At 35.8% G+C, this 19,632-nt stretch overlaps 1 protein-coding gene across 2 annotated transcripts; it reads left to right on the top strand.

The window, feature by feature from the left end:
- The first annotated feature begins 915 nt into the window (after nucleotides 1-915).
- On the top strand, nucleotides 916-19,569 carry LOC145626698 (multisubstrate pseudouridine synthase 7-like). Of its 2 annotated transcripts, none has more exons than XM_081679160.1 (21): nucleotides 916-1,183; nucleotides 1,281-1,359; nucleotides 1,456-1,653; nucleotides 8,830-9,044; nucleotides 9,759-9,831; nucleotides 10,231-10,287; nucleotides 11,268-11,347; nucleotides 11,435-11,497; nucleotides 11,577-11,664; nucleotides 11,845-11,948; nucleotides 12,055-12,157; nucleotides 13,747-13,820; nucleotides 15,072-15,136; nucleotides 15,248-15,417; nucleotides 16,015-16,082; nucleotides 16,169-16,229; nucleotides 18,053-18,090; nucleotides 18,182-18,250; nucleotides 18,375-18,654; nucleotides 18,836-18,930; nucleotides 19,255-19,569. In XM_081679160.1, the coding sequence occupies exons 1-20, from the start codon at nucleotides 942-944 to the stop codon at nucleotides 18,869-18,871; spliced, it is 2,163 nt and encodes a 720-aa protein (XP_081535286.1). In that variant the 5' UTR covers nucleotides 916-941; the 3' UTR covers nucleotides 18,872-18,930; nucleotides 19,255-19,569. The 2 variants fall into 2 exon arrangements, with proteins under 2 accessions (XP_081535286.1, XP_081535285.1); XM_081679159.1 differs by having other exon boundaries at nucleotides 19,167-19,565.
- Nucleotides 19,570-19,632: the final 63 nt, after the last annotated feature.

The following is a 19,632-nucleotide window of genomic DNA, read 5'->3' as shown; positions in this document are numbered from 1 at the left end:
ACATTGATTATTAAATGGGTATAAGAGTGGTTATAGGTGAGGTGAAAGATGTAAAAATTAATAAAATAAGCAATAATCCTAATGGTTGTGGGCAACCATTGTGTTTGCTCTTACTAATAGTCTCTTAGAGCAAACACAATGGTTGCCCACTAATATTGGGCTCATTTTATAGAGAAAAATAAAATAGAGCCGTTGGTGTTTTTTTTTTTTTTTTTTTTTTTTTTTTTTTTTTTGAATTGTAGTTTAAAAATTATGGCTGTTACAAAATTACAACGGTAATAAAATCAGAGCAAATCTCAGCCATTGATTAAATGAATAGGTGTCACAATCTCAAAAAACCTTGTCATTATGTGTCACTATCAAAAACAATAAAATATTCCATGACCAAGCTACAATAACCGGTTATTCTACTAACCAGGTTATTGAAAATTTCCCCCAAAAATTTCTCTCTCTTCATTATTTTATTATTATTCCACTTTCTCTCTCTTAATAACCAACCTCAATAACCAATGACTGGGTATACTCTTAAGGTTAGTTTTCAGACCCAAAATGATAGTCCCATTTGCTTTTTTTCAAGTATCATTAATATCAATTTTTTGCCAAAATTCCCTTCAATTCGCAACAATATTTTCAGTTTAGTTCAGTTCCAATCAGTTTAGTTCAGTTCAACTCCAATTCGTTCGGTTCAGTTTAGCTTCTAATTTCCCTCTCTCATAAAATATTCTTTTCAGCTCAGTTCAATCAGTTCCAATTAGTTCAGTTCAGCTCCAATCAATTCAGTAAATGTGAACAACCCTACATATGTTTATTAATTCTTCTAAATTGCCCACAAGAGACTATAAAGTATGAATAAGGGAATAAGGGACGAAGGGAGTAAAACGCACCGTATACAGTACATCACAAAATTCACAATGACATAAACCCCTGTCTCTGATGCTGGCATGCTGCGAAACCGAACACTTACATTTCTGTGCAGTAAACTTGTTAAACCCTATTCACTTCTTCCACCGTCGACTACGCCAACTACGACGGCGACAATGGCTTCCACCGCCGTCGATAATCTTCCCGCCGATTCTCAAACCTCCATTACCAAACCTCCATTGAAGAGTGTCGATGAACCTGACGTCGGAATCCTCTGCTACATCTCTCACCTCCCTGGTTTTCGCGGCATTCTCAAACAAAGGTATCATCGTCAAAAAAATCATTGCTTAATCAGTTAATTACAATTTTTTCTGCTTCAAAATGTGTTGATTTCGCTTTAATTTGGTTGAATTTTTTAGGTATTCGGATTTCATTGTGAATGAGGTTGATTTGGATGGAAATGTTGTGCATTTAACTTCATTGCATGTTTCTCCTGAGGTATTTACCTAATTAGTATTAGTTTAAATTGAGGTGTTCTTCAAATTTTGAATTAGTTTGTGATTGTGAAATTTGAGTTTTGTTTGATATTGTTAGTTGGCTGAAAACAAGGAAGAGATTGTAGCTGAAAAATCAGATAAAAGTTACACTGAAGAAATTGAGTCATTTAGGTTATTAGTAGGTGACGAGGATGCTGATCGCCTGAAAGAATTGATTGAGAAGATTAGTGCTGGTGTTGATCATGATATTTCACCTTTAGTTCTTTCTCCGAGTTCGGATAAAGTACACCGCACGGTAATGTCTTGATTCTCGATTCAGATTACTTTAAGCTTTGATGATATGAATTTTAGCTTGATATTTGATTTAGTAAACAAACCATATGTGTGCTCTATAGAGTTTAGGAGAAGAGATACTTTTCTCATTAAGGAGTTAAGCCTTTATATAGGCAATTACAAGAGAGGTTACAGTGGGATTTGAGAGAATAAAATCCCCTAAAATTAAGCTTATACATAGGAGCAATACTAGGAATACTAATAAGTAAACTAAGAACCTGTACAAGCAAATTGACTATATTCTACAATATACAATAAAATAATATCCCATAATTTGGGTGATTGATTTTGACTATTTATATCTTCTACATACCCCCGCAAGATGGACGACCGTTTAGCAAGTCCAATCTTGGTAAATAAGTCATGAAATCGAGACCTTGCTAGAGGCTTTGTGAGACCATGAGATATGTTGTACACGAAGTGTACCTCTTTGAACTTGTTCTCGTACAAAGTGGAGGGCCAATGCTAGATGCTTCATACGAGAATGAAAAACCGAATTAGCCGCATAGTGAGTTGCTCCCAGATTATCACAATAAATGCTAGGAGCTTTGTTAACATGAACCTCTAATTCTTGGAGAAGAGACTTAAGCCATATGACTTCAGCACTAGTGGTTGCCATGGCTCGAAATTCAGCTTCCGTCGAAGACCGAGCTAGAATCTTTTGCTTCTTTGAACTCCAAGATAAAGGATTTCTGCCTAAATAGACAATGTAACCGGTGGTTGAGACATAATTATCTCGATCACCTGCCAATCCGCATCACAAAAAGCATGAAGTTGTAATGGAGATTGACGATGAATAATAATACCATGATGTGAGGTACCATTAAGGTAGCGAAGTAGCCTTTTTAGTGCAGCATAGTGTAGGTCTGTAGGCTTGTGCATGTATTGAGATAGCTTGTTTACCGCAAATGCTACATCCGGCCTTGTTAAAGATAAATACTGAAGGCTACCAATTAGCGCACGATAATCAGTGGGATTAGATAGTGGTGAGCCATCAGTGAAATTGAGAGAAGGATAAGTAGCCATAGGTGTTGGAACCGGCTTCGCATCGGACATCTTGGCACGTTCTAATAAGTCTTGTATATATTTCTTTTGATTTAAAAACATCCCATGCTCATGAGGTAGTACCTCGACACCAAGAAAATATGATAGGGACCCCAAGTCTTTGAGAGAGAAGCGGGATGCCAAACTAGTAATAAAACCTTGTAGAGCGGAAGGTGAAGGACCCATAATAATAATATCATCAACATATACCAATAGATAAAATGTGACATTATTTTGCTTATAAATAAACAATGAAGGATCAGCAATTGAATTACGAAAACCATACGAAAGAAGATAGGTACGGAGTTCTTGATACCAAGCTCTTGGAGCTTGTTAGAGGCCGTAGATAGCCTTATGGAGCTTGCATACATGAGTTGGATTATCCTTATCCAAGAAATCTGGAGGTTGTGACATAAAAACATCCTCATTAAGATGGCCTTGAAGAAAGGCGTTGTTAATATCAAGTTGCCGAATGGTCCACCCATTTGTGACCGCAAGAGATAACATAAGACGTACAGCGGCTTATACTTGACTCGATACACTCATTTGTTGCCAACTACATTTTGAGATGGGTGAGATGGAACAAGCAACCAAGTAACATTTCGTACCAAAGCATCATATTCCTCTGTCATTGCATGACGCCATTGAGGATCTTTTAGAGCTTGGGTAATGTTGCGGGGCTCAAGCGATTGAACTTGAGTGGTGGTGAGATTAGCAAACTTTGGATTTGGCTTAACAATATTGTTTTGTAGTCGTGTGACAATGGTTCTAGTGGGAGGAGGTGGTGGTGGGGAAGGAGAAGAAGACAACATAGTGGTGGTTGGTGTAATTGGGGTTGATGGTTGCGTAGGTGAAGGTATGATAGGAGTGGATATAAGTGGTGATTGAGTCTCAACATTGGGTTGCACAGTGGGCGACACTTCAATGGGAATAGCCACTGTACACCATTCGTCCACATTAGAAGGGGATGTGGGAGTAGATGTGGGACTAAAAGTTGGGAAAGGGAATACATCATCTACAAATTTTACATGTCTAGAGACATACACTCTATTGGTGGGAAGATGTAAGCAATAATATGCACTTTGTGATGGAGAATAACCAACAAAGATGCATGGAAGAGATCGATTATCAAGTTTATGACTAGCATATGGCCGAAGCCATGGATAACATAGACTACCAAAATTTTGCAACTTTGAGTGGTTAGGTACGACACCAAAGAGACGAAGATAAGGTGAATCATTGTGAACTGTGTGGGTTGGGAGACGATTTATTAGATAAGTGGCCGTAGAAAAAGCATATGGCCAATATTTTAAAGGCATTTTGGCATGAGAAAGTAAAGCTAGTCTTGTTTCAACAATATGCTTATGCCGACGCTCCGCAAACCCATTATGTTCCGGGGTATGAGGAGGAGTAGTAAGATGAGAAATGCCATGAGTAGCAAAGTAAGGTCTAAGTTTCTCGTATTCTCCTCCATTATCACTAAATACTTGAATTATGGGCCTTTTAAAATATTTTTCCACTAGGGCCCTAAAATGATGGAAAGTATTGACACTTTCTTTTGAGAGGATATAACCAAGTGTATCTTGTAAAGTGATCAACAAAAATTACATAATATTTGTAATTGTCATGTGATACCACTGGACTAGACCAGACATCAGTAAAAATGAGATCAAGAGGAGCATTTGAAGTAAGAGTGGAGTTATAGAAAGGCAACTTGTGGCTTTTATTAATATTGCATGAATTACAATATGACATAGAGAGATTGGAGATACCTAATGAAAACTTGGAATTTAAAATCTTAAGGATAGAACTAGATGGATGCCCAAGCCGATGGTGCCAATCATGAATGGGCTTTTTGAAACTTGTATATACTCGAGGAGTTGACGGGTACCATTCATAAACTCCAGCTTTAGAAGGCCCCTGAAGAAGAGTTGTGCCCTTCAATTGTTCCTTGACACGAAAAAAAGAAGATAAGAATTCAATGGAAGTATTGGTTTTCTTGACAGAACTTGGAAATAGAAAGAATATTTCGTGATATAGATGGAATATGTAAGACATTAGAGAAAGTAAATAATTTAGAAGGAGTTGTAAGAGAGAAAGAACCAGTGTTTGCTATCGGAAGAGATGAGCCATCACCAATCACAATTTCATCCGAGCCATCATAAGGTGCATGTAGAGAAAGATTGTTGAGATCATATGTGACATGATGAGATGCTCCACTGTCTAAAAGCCAACCATTATTAGTCGAGGAGCCGGGATTAACTGAGTGCACCATATGAGCTTGGGGTAGAGAATGGGAATGTTGACCCATGTGACCCGTTTTAGCATAGACCGGATTTGGTACGGCAATGTTAGGAAATAGATTCTTGAATATATTGCATTTGTCGAGAGCATGACCGGTAGCACGACACCATTGACATTTACCCAAAAAAGGGCGTTGTGACTTCACTGAAGAAGGAGAGTGAGGAGTAGGAAGCAAGCCCGGTGAAAAAGAGTTTGATTGCTTACCCTTGTGATAACCTTTCTTGTATTGAGTAGCATGCACAGTGGCCGGGTATTGGGTGGGGGAGGGTGTATTAGCAACAACCACCTCCTTAGTAATGAGTTTTTCATGAAGTTCTTCAAATGAAATGGCGGTGTCTCGCGCATTGACAACATCAATGACAGATTTGTACACCTCATAATCAAGTCCATGGAGCACCTTGTCAATGATATCCTCATGGTCCATAGGCTTTCCCATAGCGGCAAGACGATCGGTGTGCCTCTTGATGGCCTGCATATACTCATGAATTGATTGGTTGGTATGAGTAATTTTGGAGAGTTGAGCCTTGATTTGTTTGAAGTGCCCACAAGATGGACTAGCATAAGTGGAGGAGAGGATGTCCCATGCCTCCTTGGAAGTACCAGTTTGAGAGACAAGAGGTACAAGGTCCTGGGAAAGAGATCCAACTAGAGCACCAAAAACAAGCCGATCTTGTCGGAACCAAGTTGAGCCATCATCATTGGTGATAGAGGTAGAAGGAGAGGGAAAAGAGCCATCAACATATTTCCACAGGTCATAGCCTAGAAGAGTTGCTTGCAATTGAGTCTTCCAGGCTATGTAATTGGTGGGTGTCAATTTGATGGTATTTTGTAATTGTAAAATGGTGAATTTTCTGGCAGGCTCATTAGCATTAGGAATGAGGGACTGATCATTAGCCATTGGAAGAGAGAATTTTTTTTTTTGAATAGAGTAGAATCTTTTAGGCGACTGATACCATATAGAGTTTAGGAGAAGAGATACTTTTCTCATTAAGGAGTTAAGCCTTTATATAGGCAATTACAAGAGAGGTTACAGTGGGATTTGAGAGAATAAAATCCCCTAAAATTAAGCTTATACATAGGAGCAATACTAGGAATACTAATAAGTAAACTAAGAACCTGTACGAGCAAATTGACTATGTTCTACAATATACAATAAAATAATATCCCATAATTTGGGTGATTGATTTTGACTAATTTATATCTTCTACATGCTCTATGGCTTTGTATCGAATAACTTGCGAGCTGTGACTTCAGTTACGTTTTCTTGCTAAAATACATTTAGGTAGTGTTTGGAACCTTGATTTCATTTGAAATGAAAGAATTCGATTCTGGAAATTCAATTCCAAACACCATGTTTGGGAGATTCTAGAATTTATGTTCTAACATTTCAATTTCACCAAAGTGTTTGGGAAAAATCTACAATTAAAATTCAAGAACATTCAATAATTTTCTGTACTTCATACTCTGTATTGTTTTCTTAAAACCCTTGATTCTTGATTTTTTTTTTTTACCCCAATTTGAGTTCTCTCTCCTCAAATTGCTTTGCCTCCTCATCTTAGTCGTGTTCGTCGGAGCCGACATCGGTAATCTAAATATTGTTTCAAGGTAATTAAAGGCTGTGCTATTATTGGTAGAGGATAAAATCGGTCGTTGGACAATCACCCTAAAACCAAACAATAATTCTACCTAAACCAACCTAAGACAAGTCTAGGGTAAGTAGAGGATCGTATCCACAGGGAATGGGTAAGTACACCGAGAGTATGAAACGGTTGCAATCTAGTTCGGTCACAAATTGGGGGTTTTGATTAGGTAACTACTATGGAGACAAACACTAGGGGGAAATAGGGATCGACTCCAACCAAACCAACGGATCAAAACAATAGGCAAGCATGAACACAAATTGGGTGATAGAGAGAGCACTCAACATTGCCTTCTTTCGAAGCCACAACACTAAGCATTTCTAAACCAAACTCAACTAACAAGATAGGCCAACCAAGTCTTAACAATGAGAAGTAGACTACTAACTCGGGTTTGTCTTTCGATCGGTCCAAGAAAGCATTAAGGCACAAACAATTGAGATTTCTCACCTAATTGTTGCAACTAATACTACTACGTCATTCAAACAAGGAACCATAATCAAGAGGAATTTAGCATAATCATATAAGAAAAGGCTCACAACTAGACTCCATCTCTCAATGTAAGCATAGAAGTGAATACATGAGCAATAAGTGGCCATCCAATTACACATGCAATTAACCAATTCTTTAACAATCAATCATCAACCCAAAATGAACATGCAAGCACATACATCAATCAACCCATGGCTTGGTTGGGTCTTCACCCAACCCCTAGCTAATTAACTACTCACTAAACATGGTGAAGGACATCAAAATAACAAGTTCCAATTCAAACATTAAATTAACAAGTTGAGAAGAGTAGTAGGAATAAGGTAGATTGGACATGCAACAACAATTAAGCAAGATTAAGAGAGGAATTAACAATTCAAAGTAAATAAAAACTTAAATTAAAGAGTAAGAGATAGAGGAAAGAGATTACTTAAAATGCTTCAAAGTTGAGAAATTGTTGAATTCAAGAGAACGATCTTCAATTAATCTACTACAATGATTGAGTTTGAGAAGATCTAAGCTAATTAATGAGGGTTGAGAAAAACTAAGGGCCTAAGAAAACTAAAAGGGAAAGAAGATCTCAAAATCTGAAGTCAAGCGTCCTATTTATATGCCCAGAAATTACATCGTAAAATCCGTCAAAATCGGGCTTCAGAACAGGAGGAGTGCCCGCTCCAGTAAGTAGGAGCGCCCGCTCCTGGGCTCTCTGCATGCCCTCTCCTCTTGCAGCAGTTTGGGGCAGAATGTAGGAAAACAGGGGCTCCTTGAAGGCTGCATGCCCGCTCCTACATGTGCAGGGGGAGGCAGAATGTGGTTCTTAGGTGCATGGCCGCTCCTGCTTTCCTTTGCTTCCAAAGAGTATTTCTTCATGCTTATGCTATTTAGCCCATTTTTCATTGTACCTACAAGCACGAGCACACACATAAAAAGAAACAGGGAAGCCAAAAGATGCAAATTAGCACAAGAGGAGTTAGAAAAAGGGATTAAAGTAGGGGAAAGAGTACAAAATTGTGTTTAGAAAGCCATGATAAGTGGACAAATAAAACACATCAATTATACTTGATAGAGTTTGAGCAATTAGCTTCAAGTTTTAATGGGGGTAGGAAAAAAAAATATATATATATATATTATCATTCAAAAGGGAATGAGATGTACATGAAGAAAAAAAAAAAAAAAAAAAAAAAAAATTCAAGCATAGCCGTGGAAATTACGAGACAATCAAGCATAACAATTAATTGTTCAAGAAATTCGAGCTTCCATTAATTGGTGGCTGAAAAGAGAATGGAAGAGGGGGAGAAACAAAACAGCAGCAATAAACTTATGGGCTTTAAGAATTTGAAATGACAACTTTTGTTATTGGATTTCAAATTTATTAAAATGGACAGAGTTTTTAAAGGGTTGGATTTGTCTCAAATCCAATTCCAAATTCTATATGTTCCCAAACAAACCATTAGTGTAATTATTATTATATTATTATGGCCTTAATGGTGTGCATTTATCATCTAAATTTGATTTGAATTTATATAATTTGCTTTCATCTCATAATGGTTGTGAACTCGTGATAGGGCAGTCAGCCAGTCAATTCTCCCTGTTTATTATGAAGAAGTTCTCACTTATTCTTTTCTGGGCAAAAGTTTATGTTGTGTATGTTTGAGATGATACAGGCGGTGCACAACTTCTTCAAGGAAAAACTGAAATTTCTTGTCACAGACACAATAGATGGTCCTAAAGATTCATCGAAATGCATTCGAGTGAGACCTAATTCTTCAGGAAATCAAAATAATGGAAGAAATTTTCGCAAGCGGAAAGATAGGAATGAAAAGCCATTTGATAAAAGAGGTTCTCATGACTGGCCAGAGCATCTTGGCAAGTTCCTCAGGTAAGATTATCTGTCTGCTTCTTCCATTGAATTGATGCTTCCTGTCCTGAATACAGGTTAAAATTATTGTATATTTGTATCTGTAATGAAAACATAACTAGCCTTCTGACCCGTGCAATGCACGGGATGTTTAGGTGCACAATATAAAATTTTATTTTATAATATATATTAAATGAAAGATGAATAGTCTATAATGGAGAAGAAGGGGTGGAAATTGAATAAAATTGTAGAAAATATTACGTTTGGGGAGAGTAAATCAAATAACATTCATACATGTATTGAGTACAAGCTAATGCTTTTTTTTTTTAATTAAAAATATGAGAAACGGGATTAATTAATGAAAATGTGAGGTGACATGTGGCATTGGTGAAAAATTAAAGTTTACATGTGGTATGAGCATGATGGGGAAGGTGGTTTGTGTTTTTAAATACTAAGTATAGATATAGATGAATTAGATGCTTATTGCATGATGCTAATCAAAGAGAGGACTAAGATGGGGAGTATATGACTAATTGGCTATAATTTGCAAGAAAGGTGTGCTAATTTTATGCCAGTATTGTTCTAGCCTAACTCTCATATGTGTCTCGATTCGAATAATGACATAACATCAATATCTTTTTGATAGACATGTTATAAGTTATTTCATGTTTCTACCTGATTTTGACTTATTTCTCCGGCGTGTTTCTGAAATGCATTATTGATCTGTTCATGTAGGTTTCATCTTTACAAGGAGAACAAGGATACTCAAGAGGTCTTGAGGTTGATTGGCAAGATGCTTGGTGTCCAGGTTACCATTCCCATTTTTCTCTGTGTATATATTGCAGAAATTTGATTGGGTTCCATTGGCTTAATTGACAATTAAAAGGCATGCAACATACTGAGAAATTGACATGACATTTCTCACTAGGCAACTTTGGCAATTGCAATACATAGTTATTTAAACTCGATACCTTTGGCATTTTTTGGGTTCATGATTTATTGATTGTAACAAAATACTAGAAATAGCCAAAAAGTATCAAATTAAGATGATTTGATTTTAAGGTTGCAAATTACATTTATTGGCAAAATTGCTTGTAGAAAAGGCTGTTGTGACAAATTTTCCTAATTTAAACTGCATTTCTTTATATTTCAGACATTATTGACTATCGATTCTTTACTAAAAGCTTGTTAGCTTTCTGTTTTGCAGCCTAAATCATTTGGATTTTCAGGTACCAAGGATAAACGTTCTGTGTCCACTCAACAGGTATATTTCTCTTTACAGCTGAGCTTGATGTCGTTACTCATTTTATCTTCTTTTTTGTCCATTGACTGATATGTAATGTTCCATCGATGTATTTCTCCAATTTAATTTTTCATTTGTTTATTTGCTGGAAGTTATAATCTTGTAAAATTGCTTGTGGTGATATGTAAAACTGCTGTTCATGTGACCTTTAAATCCCAAGGTTTAGAGGTTTTCATTGAAGCATAAATGTACTGGTTTTCATTGAAGCATAAATGTACCTAGTTTTCTTGATTTATTGCTTCATTCTTCACATTTTGTAGAAGTTGACTTCCAGATTTCCAATTGCTTTTAGGCCTTTCTGGTTTTTTCTAACAACTGAAGTCTTTTTTTTTTTCAGGAACTTGTTCATCTGCTTTATGTTAAGAAAAAACATGAGTGAAACTGTGAATTTGTGAAAATATAAAGAGAGAAATTTTGTAGTTCATGATTCTTCCTTTATTATTTATTTTTTAATAATATTTCGATGTTGTTCATGCTTTTGAAGTAACAATTTTAAGTGAAATCCTGTCAGAGGGAGAATTCTTGTTTGTGTCTGCATTTTAAAATAAAAAATAAAAAAAAATACTATTCTCTCTCCTTGACCCTTCTTGTAACCTTTCTTTTCAGGAGTCATATTGTCAAAGCATCTCCTTTCCTTTTTAATATGTAGTTATTGGGTCCAATTTTATAGTCCATAACTTCATGTGGTATCCAATGGCATACTACATATATATATGTTCTGATAACTAAGCTTGGGCTCATGTGTGTATTTTGGTCCTTGTACATGTTCTTTGCCTGATTTACTCCTTATTTGGAAACATCTCCCTACGTCTTTGCATATCTAGAAGTTAGCTGTTGGGAAAATGTCTTATTGCTGATCACTGTGTTGGACCTTCTGTTAATTAAGTTGAAACAATACACATTTTATAATGCAATGTATTTACTTTCATCTATCTTCACAGGTAACTATGTTCAAGCAGCGGGCTAGTAAATTGGCTTCTCTCAATGCAAAGTTGATTGGTATAAAACTTGGTGACTTCTGGTATGGTGAAAATATGGGGTTGTGAACTTATGATGCCTTCTTGAATCTGCTTATATGTTGTGATGATACTTCTTTTTTACTTTCTAGCTATGTTAGAGAAGGGCTTCAGCTTGGGCAGCTTTTTGGCAATAGATTTACAATAACGTTGAGGTAAGATGTCGTTGCTGAAGTATGGATTCCTGTCCGTAATCATCTAGTATGAGGTGTAAGAGCTTTCTTATCTTCTCAGAGGTGTTACTGCTGATTCTGAAGACACCATCAAAGCATCTGCTGATGCCTTGGGAAAGCATGGATTCATTAACTATTTTGGTCTACAGGTATTTCTACTGCTTTTCTGTGCTTCTGCATTATTTCTCACGAAAGTCAGGCCACTGAGCTGAAGTCTTTGACACCGTATTTTAAAAATTCCTCATCTCACATTTGCCCCCCAATGAAATTTTTTTTACACTATTTGATATGAAAACTAAATGGAGCAATGTTGGCATGAATTAATACAGAGGTTTGGAAGTGGCTCAATACCGACTCATCTTATTGGAGCCGCTTTACTTCGTGGAGAGTGGAAAGCTGCAATTGATATGATTCTTGATCCTAGGGAGGGAGATATCCTTGCATTAATTTTTTAGATTTGACTAGACCCATCTTGTGAACTTCTTTCATTTACAGTACATAGTGAAATAACCTGAGTCTTCCTTGACTGAGATTTTACAAAGGGAAGCTGTTAGAAAGATTCGGGAACAATACAAGGAAAGCAACAATGTTGATGGAGCACTGAGGCGATTGCCACATCATATGGTTGCTGAGAGGTCTATTGTAAGTCCATGCCTACTAGGCTACTAATGCTTTCCTAGAGGAGGTTACACTTTCGCATTACAGCTGTTCAAGGCTTTTTAATAACAGAAATACAGAATAAGCTAGGCGTTATGGATAATTAAGTATTATTATGTGTTTAAAAACAATATGATTTTATATTATATTTATTTATTTAGGAGGATAGGAACATTATCATTAATTAGCTTCCATACAACATCTACAAATTAGTATCCCTTGGTAAATGATGATTAAATATATCAATTTGAAATATTTCATCCGATCTACTAGTATCAGTAGTATGTTCTCTTTAAAATTACTCCTTTAATATGGTTATGTGTCAATAATAATAAAAAATTAATTACTTAACATCTCTGATACGGTGATACCTGATGTTCAAGATCTTCAACCAATAATAATCTTCCCTTATAGAAATCAGATTTATAAACTTCTAAGCTAAAAAGTAAAATAATGCTCTTAAAAGAGAGGAGACAAACTCATCTAAGTCATTTTAATGATGGGAAAAAGATTTCCTTGCAGAATGAGGGAAGAACTATTAAAAATAACCTGTAAGCTAACATGTCGAAAGATTTTTCTCACTAGAATAACGAATCTGGGCATTGTATTTGATGGAAGCTCCTACATAATTCTCAAATGGAGGCTAGGGTTTAAGATACAGTGTGATTATAATATCTTGCTAGTAAACTATAGTTTTTGCCTTTTTGCTAATAATGTTTTGCTCTGGTGCCAAGTATATGGACAATCTTTACAACTGCTAATAATAACCCTTGATTTTGTACTGTAAGTTTTTTTTTTTCCTGACAAGGAAATTTCTGCTCATTAGTGCTAAACGTTTGTTTATTTGTCCCTTGTGAGTTTGACTTAACCTTGAAGCAGCATTCCTATTGTACCCTCTTTTGTCTGTATGGTTTTTTTTGTAATGATCATGGAATAATCAGTTTAGACACAACTAAGAATGCTCTTGTGATTAAGCCCTTTTCTGTCGAATTTTTATCCCTTTTTTGCTTGATTGTAACCCTGTCAAAAAGGTTGGTTAGACAGGTTTCAGATCAGGTTTAGTTTGATTTTGGGTACAATGTGCGAAATCTTTTGCTTGTGCCTTATTGAGCTTTCAATTTTTTTTAACAAGATTTTGGAAATCAGGAGCAGTTATTTCCATTTTCACCATCGATACAATTAATATAAATATTGCTAATTTTATGCTTTTTATACAACAACCTGCATTAGATGACTACTCAAAATCTTAAAACCAGAATCTAAATATCGAACAGGATCTTAATTTTCAGATTTATTTTGGGTCAGGTGAAAAATAATCTTGCTTACCAGTTGTTAGGGGATCGGTTAATCTTTTTTGGGTGATAATTCTCTGTTATTAAGGCTACAATTTTCACTTTTCGGGCTTGTTTCCAGTTCATATTTATTTTTGCCTACTATAATTAGCTCTGCTGATCCCATATATATTGGATGATGGACCGCTACTCATTTCTCTTTCATTGGTGCTTTCTGTTGCTGCAGCCTACTATTTGAAATTTTATCACCGTTCATTTGATTCCCACTTCCTAACTTTACAGCTGTTGTGTCTAAAGAAGTCCCCTGGGAATTACCAGCAGGCACTAAAGGCTATTCCTAGAACAATGAGAATGATGTAAGTGGTTGTACTGGCTGTCCAACTTTTACTTGTTCACTGTGAGATCTGTATTCTTGAGAAGAATTGAAGCAGCTTATTTTATATGTGAAGTTAAAAAATTTATATTTGCCAACATATTATATAACTATGGGATGGACATTTTGGAGAATAAAGGAAACACCTTATTAGTAAACTTGTACTTTTGCAGTATTTTGAACATTAAGCAGCTAGCAGATTAGTAACTGGTACATCAACAATATGCCAATTCCCTTAAAGATATGCCTGCCTAGGGAAGGTTTAAGTAGGGTGGATGTATGCAGCGTTACTCTATAATGACAAAGAGATCTGAATATGAACCTACATTGAAAAATGACATTGCATAACTTCGATTGTTGTGATTAGTAAGACTGGATAGTTGAAATGCACTATTGTGGGACATGGGACATAGTGTGAGAACTTTATTCGCTAATTTAATTTGTGAACCTACTCTATGGGTGTACCACATTCTTATAACACAGTTCCAGCCTTCCAGGTTTGAATAAGGGAGAGGGCAGATAGATATTGTCGGTTGTGATATTTGCTGCCAATAGGATTACCTTTAGCTGTTCGTCTGGTTCTCTGGAATATCCTAATAAAGTACTTAATCTGTGTTTTTATTTTTTTTGTGCCATTGATTACTTTAACCCAGCTGGAACTTTTCATTCTGTCCAAAGCATCTTTCAGTAGACCTGGCTCTGGAATATAACCATAAAATTGTATGTATCTTAGCTGTTTTCTGTATAGATGATGATTCACCAAAAAAATTTTATGGTATCTCGTGTTGGTTTGCTATAGCTGCTATACCGATGCTTCTAGTAGTAACTTTGTTTCCTGAGCTATGTTACTTCTGTTTTCTGATAGTAGTTCCATCAAACTTCGAAGCTAGAGCTTACTGCTTTTCTTATTTCATTTTCTAAATCCTTCCTCTTTGGGTTTTGTGTTTTAGGGGGGGGGGGGGGGGGGGGGGGACCGGAGTGCAATTGCACGATTTTCTCCTGACTATTTTCATGGTATGAAGATGTTCTTTAGTCTATGAGGTTTTACGTATGCGGGAAGTTATGAATACCTGGAATACTTAAGAAATTTTGAGCAGTATAGAGATGATGGTCACCTAACTGCTTAAATCTCCTTGGGGTAGTAGCAATAGAGAAGTCATTAAGCTTGCATTTATGCCTAATACTCTGTGTAGTGGACTAAGGTTGTGACATGCTCTATTTATTCTCTGTTCAGGTATGTACACAGTTACCAAAGCTACTTATGGAATCATGCAGCAAGTGTTAGATTACAGAAGTATGGTATGTAATTCGAAACCTTCATATGTAATCTTTGTAAAATTTTTGTTATTTCCTAATTATTTTCCTGATCTTCTGTTCATTACACTACTTTTCTGCTTAATTATCTGGCAGGAGCTGACAGTGTTGTTGTTGGAGATCTTGTTTATTGCAAAGAAGATTCCGGTGAGATTATTACTGCCCCTAATGGAAGTGAGGAGGATATTATTGATGAGGTAGACAATATTAGCAACCTAGAGGATATTGAAGTTGATGTCCCTGATGAAAAGATTTTTTCAGTCAAAGTAAGATGCTTACAAAATTTTCCTATTCGTTAATCTTGTGTATCCGGCTATATTGTTATTGGCATCTTACACTATAGTGATGCTTTTATCTGTGTGAAGGACAAACTGATGCTTTTGCTAGGATAATCAAAACAATATTGTTGGTTTTTGTGATAGTGTAAAATTTGTTAAAATTTTAATCCTAACCTATCTAATTCAAGTTCACAGGTTGTATCATATATTTGAAGTGATTTGATTTTATTCAGTCCAATTAGGGAGGAAATTAATACATGGATGGAAGTCAAATGTAGATTAAAGTATTCAAGTGAAAGTAAATGGGAAGATATTTAGTGAAAAGAAATCAGAGATTGATAATGAAGGCTAATAGCTTAATGAAAAATTCCAGATGTATAAGCAATAAAAGTTTGTGATGTATATGCTCTGTGGCTTCCTGGCTTACAGACAACATTACTGAAGTCTTGAAACTTAAGTCCTTGTTTGTACAGATCCTTTGTTGCTTAGATACATTCTAGCATTTGTACATTGCTTATTTGCACTTCACCATGACAATGCTAGTTTATTGCTTTGGCACTTGATGCTAATAATACTGCTGATCAGGCTGTAGATGAGGAAGATTTGCTCAAACAAAAGTATACAATCGATGATGTTGTCCTTCCGTTGCCCGGGTGAGTTATACTATTGATGCTGGTTAATTGCATTGGTATGGTGCTAGATTATGATATGTTCCCTGTTAACACAAATATTGTGACAGTTCAAGGGTTATGTATCCAGCAAATGCTGTTGCTGATGTCTATCATGACCTGGCTAAGAAGGTACTTCTACTCAATTGAATATCTGTAGCATGGTGTTAACATGGATATGATTGTTATAAATGAAATTTATATGGTGATTGAGAGTGATATGAGTGCTTTGGGGATCGAGGAAAATATGGTATTGGATAGGGCGGTGTAGAGGGAGAAAATCCACGTCAACATGTCATGATTATACATACCTTTGTTTATATTCTATCGTAGTATTTACTTTTATTATTATATTCAATATCGGATTTTATGAACTGTATTGGTTTCCTTTGCTAAAGTTTTCTCAAACTTTTATGTTTTAAACTCACACGTTTTACCACTCCTTTAGAACTTTCTTGAATTTTATCTCGGTTCTCGTTTAAAACTCTCTTAATTTTTACTTCAATGCTCTTTCTTTTTCTCACTTTACACACCTTTTTCAAGCTCTTTCAACTGATTATCTTGTTATGTCCCCTTTTTCTATATTGGATGGTTCCTTATAACGATTCATGTTAGCCGACCCCAAATCATTTGGGGACTAAGGCTTAGTTTAAAATGAGAAAGATCGATTAATTTCATATTTGCTAGTTTTTTATTTGACTTTTCAATTACTAAATTAATATAACTTTCATAAAAAAAAAAAATTAAAAAAAAAATAATAATAATTAAAAAATCATGAGACAGACAAAAGCATGTCAAAGTTGCCACTTGTATCAGATGAGACCTTGCTAATATACATTAATCTGTTCTGTTATCCTGGCACTTTGTCAATGTTAAACTGAAAGGTCTTGTCTGAGACTGAGGGAGGGATGCCTGTTTACCAGGGTTATGTCTGGCAAGATTTCCCAATTATTTCAATGTAAATACTACCTCGTTACATATTATTTGCAACGATTAGACATTTTCCCTCTCTAATTTATGTCAAATCGTTGCAAATAATGTGTAACGGAGGTAGTATACACTTATTCAAACAATAAAAAGGAGCTGGTCACTCATAAAATGGCAAGCCTTGTCCAGAGTGGGTTATAATGCAAGAGGAAGTTAATATTTGATGACTCTTATGTAATTTCTATCTACTTGCCATAATTTGGGTTGGGTAGGTGAATTGTTTTCCTGTCTTCAGCTCGCTTTTGTTAGTGTGATAAACAGTGTCATATGCTGCTCAAGTAGAAATATCCCAACTAAAATTCTGGGTGTTTTGAAGTTTAAAGTCTTGAAACAGTGACCTGTTTCTGCTTTTGTCCTGACACTGGAAAATTCTTCCATCTAGGCTAGTAATAATTTATTTATTTTAATGTATTTATCTTGGGTTAAGTGCTATTTCTCCCCTTAGAAAAAAGAAACAAAGGATAACTCAATATCTTTCAAAACTATATGAGGAAAGACTTTGTAACCACTTGTAATCAAACTGACCTTGTAAGTACTAAGATAACCTTTCAGTAGCCTTCCAGGGTTCTCATTACCAACCTGACTACCATCCCAGCAATGAAGCAACAAATTGCATCTTTATTCATTTGTGCTTGTGACTGTTGAACAGCTAAAGGCAAAATGTAATCTATGATCCAGTTCCTGGAAATGAGTGAGTGAAGAAAGTCAATAGGACTCGTGATTTGCTTGTGGAGAGAAAGAGAGAGGGGGGGGGGGGGGGGGAGGGGGGATCTTGGTGGTTCTCACTTTCTGTCTGGATCAGTTTTTGAAACCTTTGGTCATTTGGTTACTAAACGAGGCAGATGTCCTTTCATGCTGGCTTTTATGTGTTTACTTTGGCTTTCTGTAGCTTTGAGTTTTTAACAATCATTGGACATAGTTCTGTCTTTCACCCCTTTTTATTAATGTCATTTTTGGGTGTTTGTCAGGATAATATCAGCTTGACGGAGAGTGTACACAATGTCAAGTATGTTATTCAGCGATCATAAAATAAATCTTCCTACTTGTGCCACACATTCAATATGGCATGCATCTAATGACCTTCTTCTGCTTTTCAGAGAATTCTCAATAACAAGTATGACTGGAGCTTATAGACGTGTTTTCCAGAAACCAATTGATTTTGAGTGGTACTCCTTTATTCATGTTTATTTATTTATTTATTTTTTATCTTTACCTGTACTTTTGTTAAGTTATTAGTTGCAGAAATGATATCTGTATGAAGATTTCACAATTCACATTGTCATTTTTCAGGGAAGTACTCAAGTATACAGATGCTAGTACACCTTTGGCAGAAACAGATTTGGACATTCTTGCCAAGACTGAACCTGCAATTAAGTATCAAAAGGTGGATAAAACCAATGGAAGCAATTCCTGTAATGCACCAGACAAATGTAAAGACGGAACTCCAGATAACACTGAGTCAGATGGTCCAAATCAGGCCACACAGACAGCTCTCAAGCTCAGTTTTACCCTCCCATCATCTTGCTACGCAACAATGGCTATAAGGGAGCTCCTCAAAACATCAACATCTGTACGTAGTTCAATCTTTGTGATATCATTCTGAAGGATTCTCCTTTATTACTTGCTCATTTATTGCTACTCTGTTGGGCTGTGTTGGTTTACGGAGGTCAATGAATTTCTTAGTAGAGATTTTGTCAATCCCTATTAATAGATTGCTGGCATCTTACTTGACTACAATCATTCAACTACAGGTTGCATTTCATAAAACATTGAACGACCAAGTGTAGCTGCTTGAAGCAACACATTATATCTGATGCAATTATACGAGGTGAAATATACGCAGCAGGTATATTTTCTTGATTGCTACCGTGTTCTATGCTGATTTTATGATGTTATTAACATGAAAATAAAAATGTCTGGAATTACTTTCCAAGGCACAATCTATAGTTGTCTAGTTGATATTGATAAATATCACGCACCATTGAACAATAGCAGTATACTTTTTTTTTTTTTTTTTTAAATATGCTTATGTTATTACGTTTGTTGTAATGTAATTGTAGCATGTATATCTTGATTTTACAGAGCTGGACTGTCAGCTGAGATATGAATGTTTCTTCAGTCTTCATTGCCCCGAGACTGTACTAAATACTTTCCAAAAGGATGGTTACAGGTGTTTAACGTAATAGGGCATGGTATAGGACAATAGGACATCCCAAGGATTCATAAGAAGACACCAGAATACCAGACATGCCATGGGAATGAATCATACATGTTCTCCTACCCCATGTAATAACAATATTACTGGGAAGTTTATGTAATTTGTGTAACATGTTCAGGCATAGAATCAAGTTCATTTTTCTATGTAGTTTATGATCTTATGCTTAACTGTGTATGCTAACAATATAATGTTACAACTGATGAAAAAAATAAAAAAATATTACCATTCACGTCAATATTTGCAATTTTTTTTCTTGTATCATCAAAGCTGTAGCATGTCCTGATTTTAAAGCATGTGTTGAGGTTTCTTTGCATAAATATACAAGCAATT

Source organism: Chenopodium album, chromosome 4, assembly GCF_948465745.1.
Source record: "Chenopodium album chromosome 4, dcCheAlbu1.1, whole genome shotgun sequence".
Classification (NCBI taxonomy): domain Eukaryota; kingdom Viridiplantae; phylum Streptophyta; class Magnoliopsida; order Caryophyllales; family Amaranthaceae; genus Chenopodium; species Chenopodium album.
This window is presented reverse-complemented; position numbering and strand designations above follow the sequence as displayed.

What these genes read in the sequence shown, in the direction of transcription:
- LOC145626698 (XM_081679160.1), top strand. Translation starts at nt 942, where the DNA reads ATGCTGCGAAACCGAACACTTACATTTCTGTGCAGTAAACTTGTTAAA. An exon ending in CGGATAAAGTACACCGCACG is followed by an intron (nt 1,654 to 8,829) that starts GTAATGTCTTGA and finishes GAGATGATACAG; the next exon opens with GCGGTGCACAACTTCTTCAA. An exon ending in AGATTTACAATAACGTTGAG is followed by an intron (nt 11,498 to 11,576) that starts GTAAGATGTCGT and finishes TTATCTTCTCAG; the next exon opens with AGGTGTTACTGCTGATTCTG.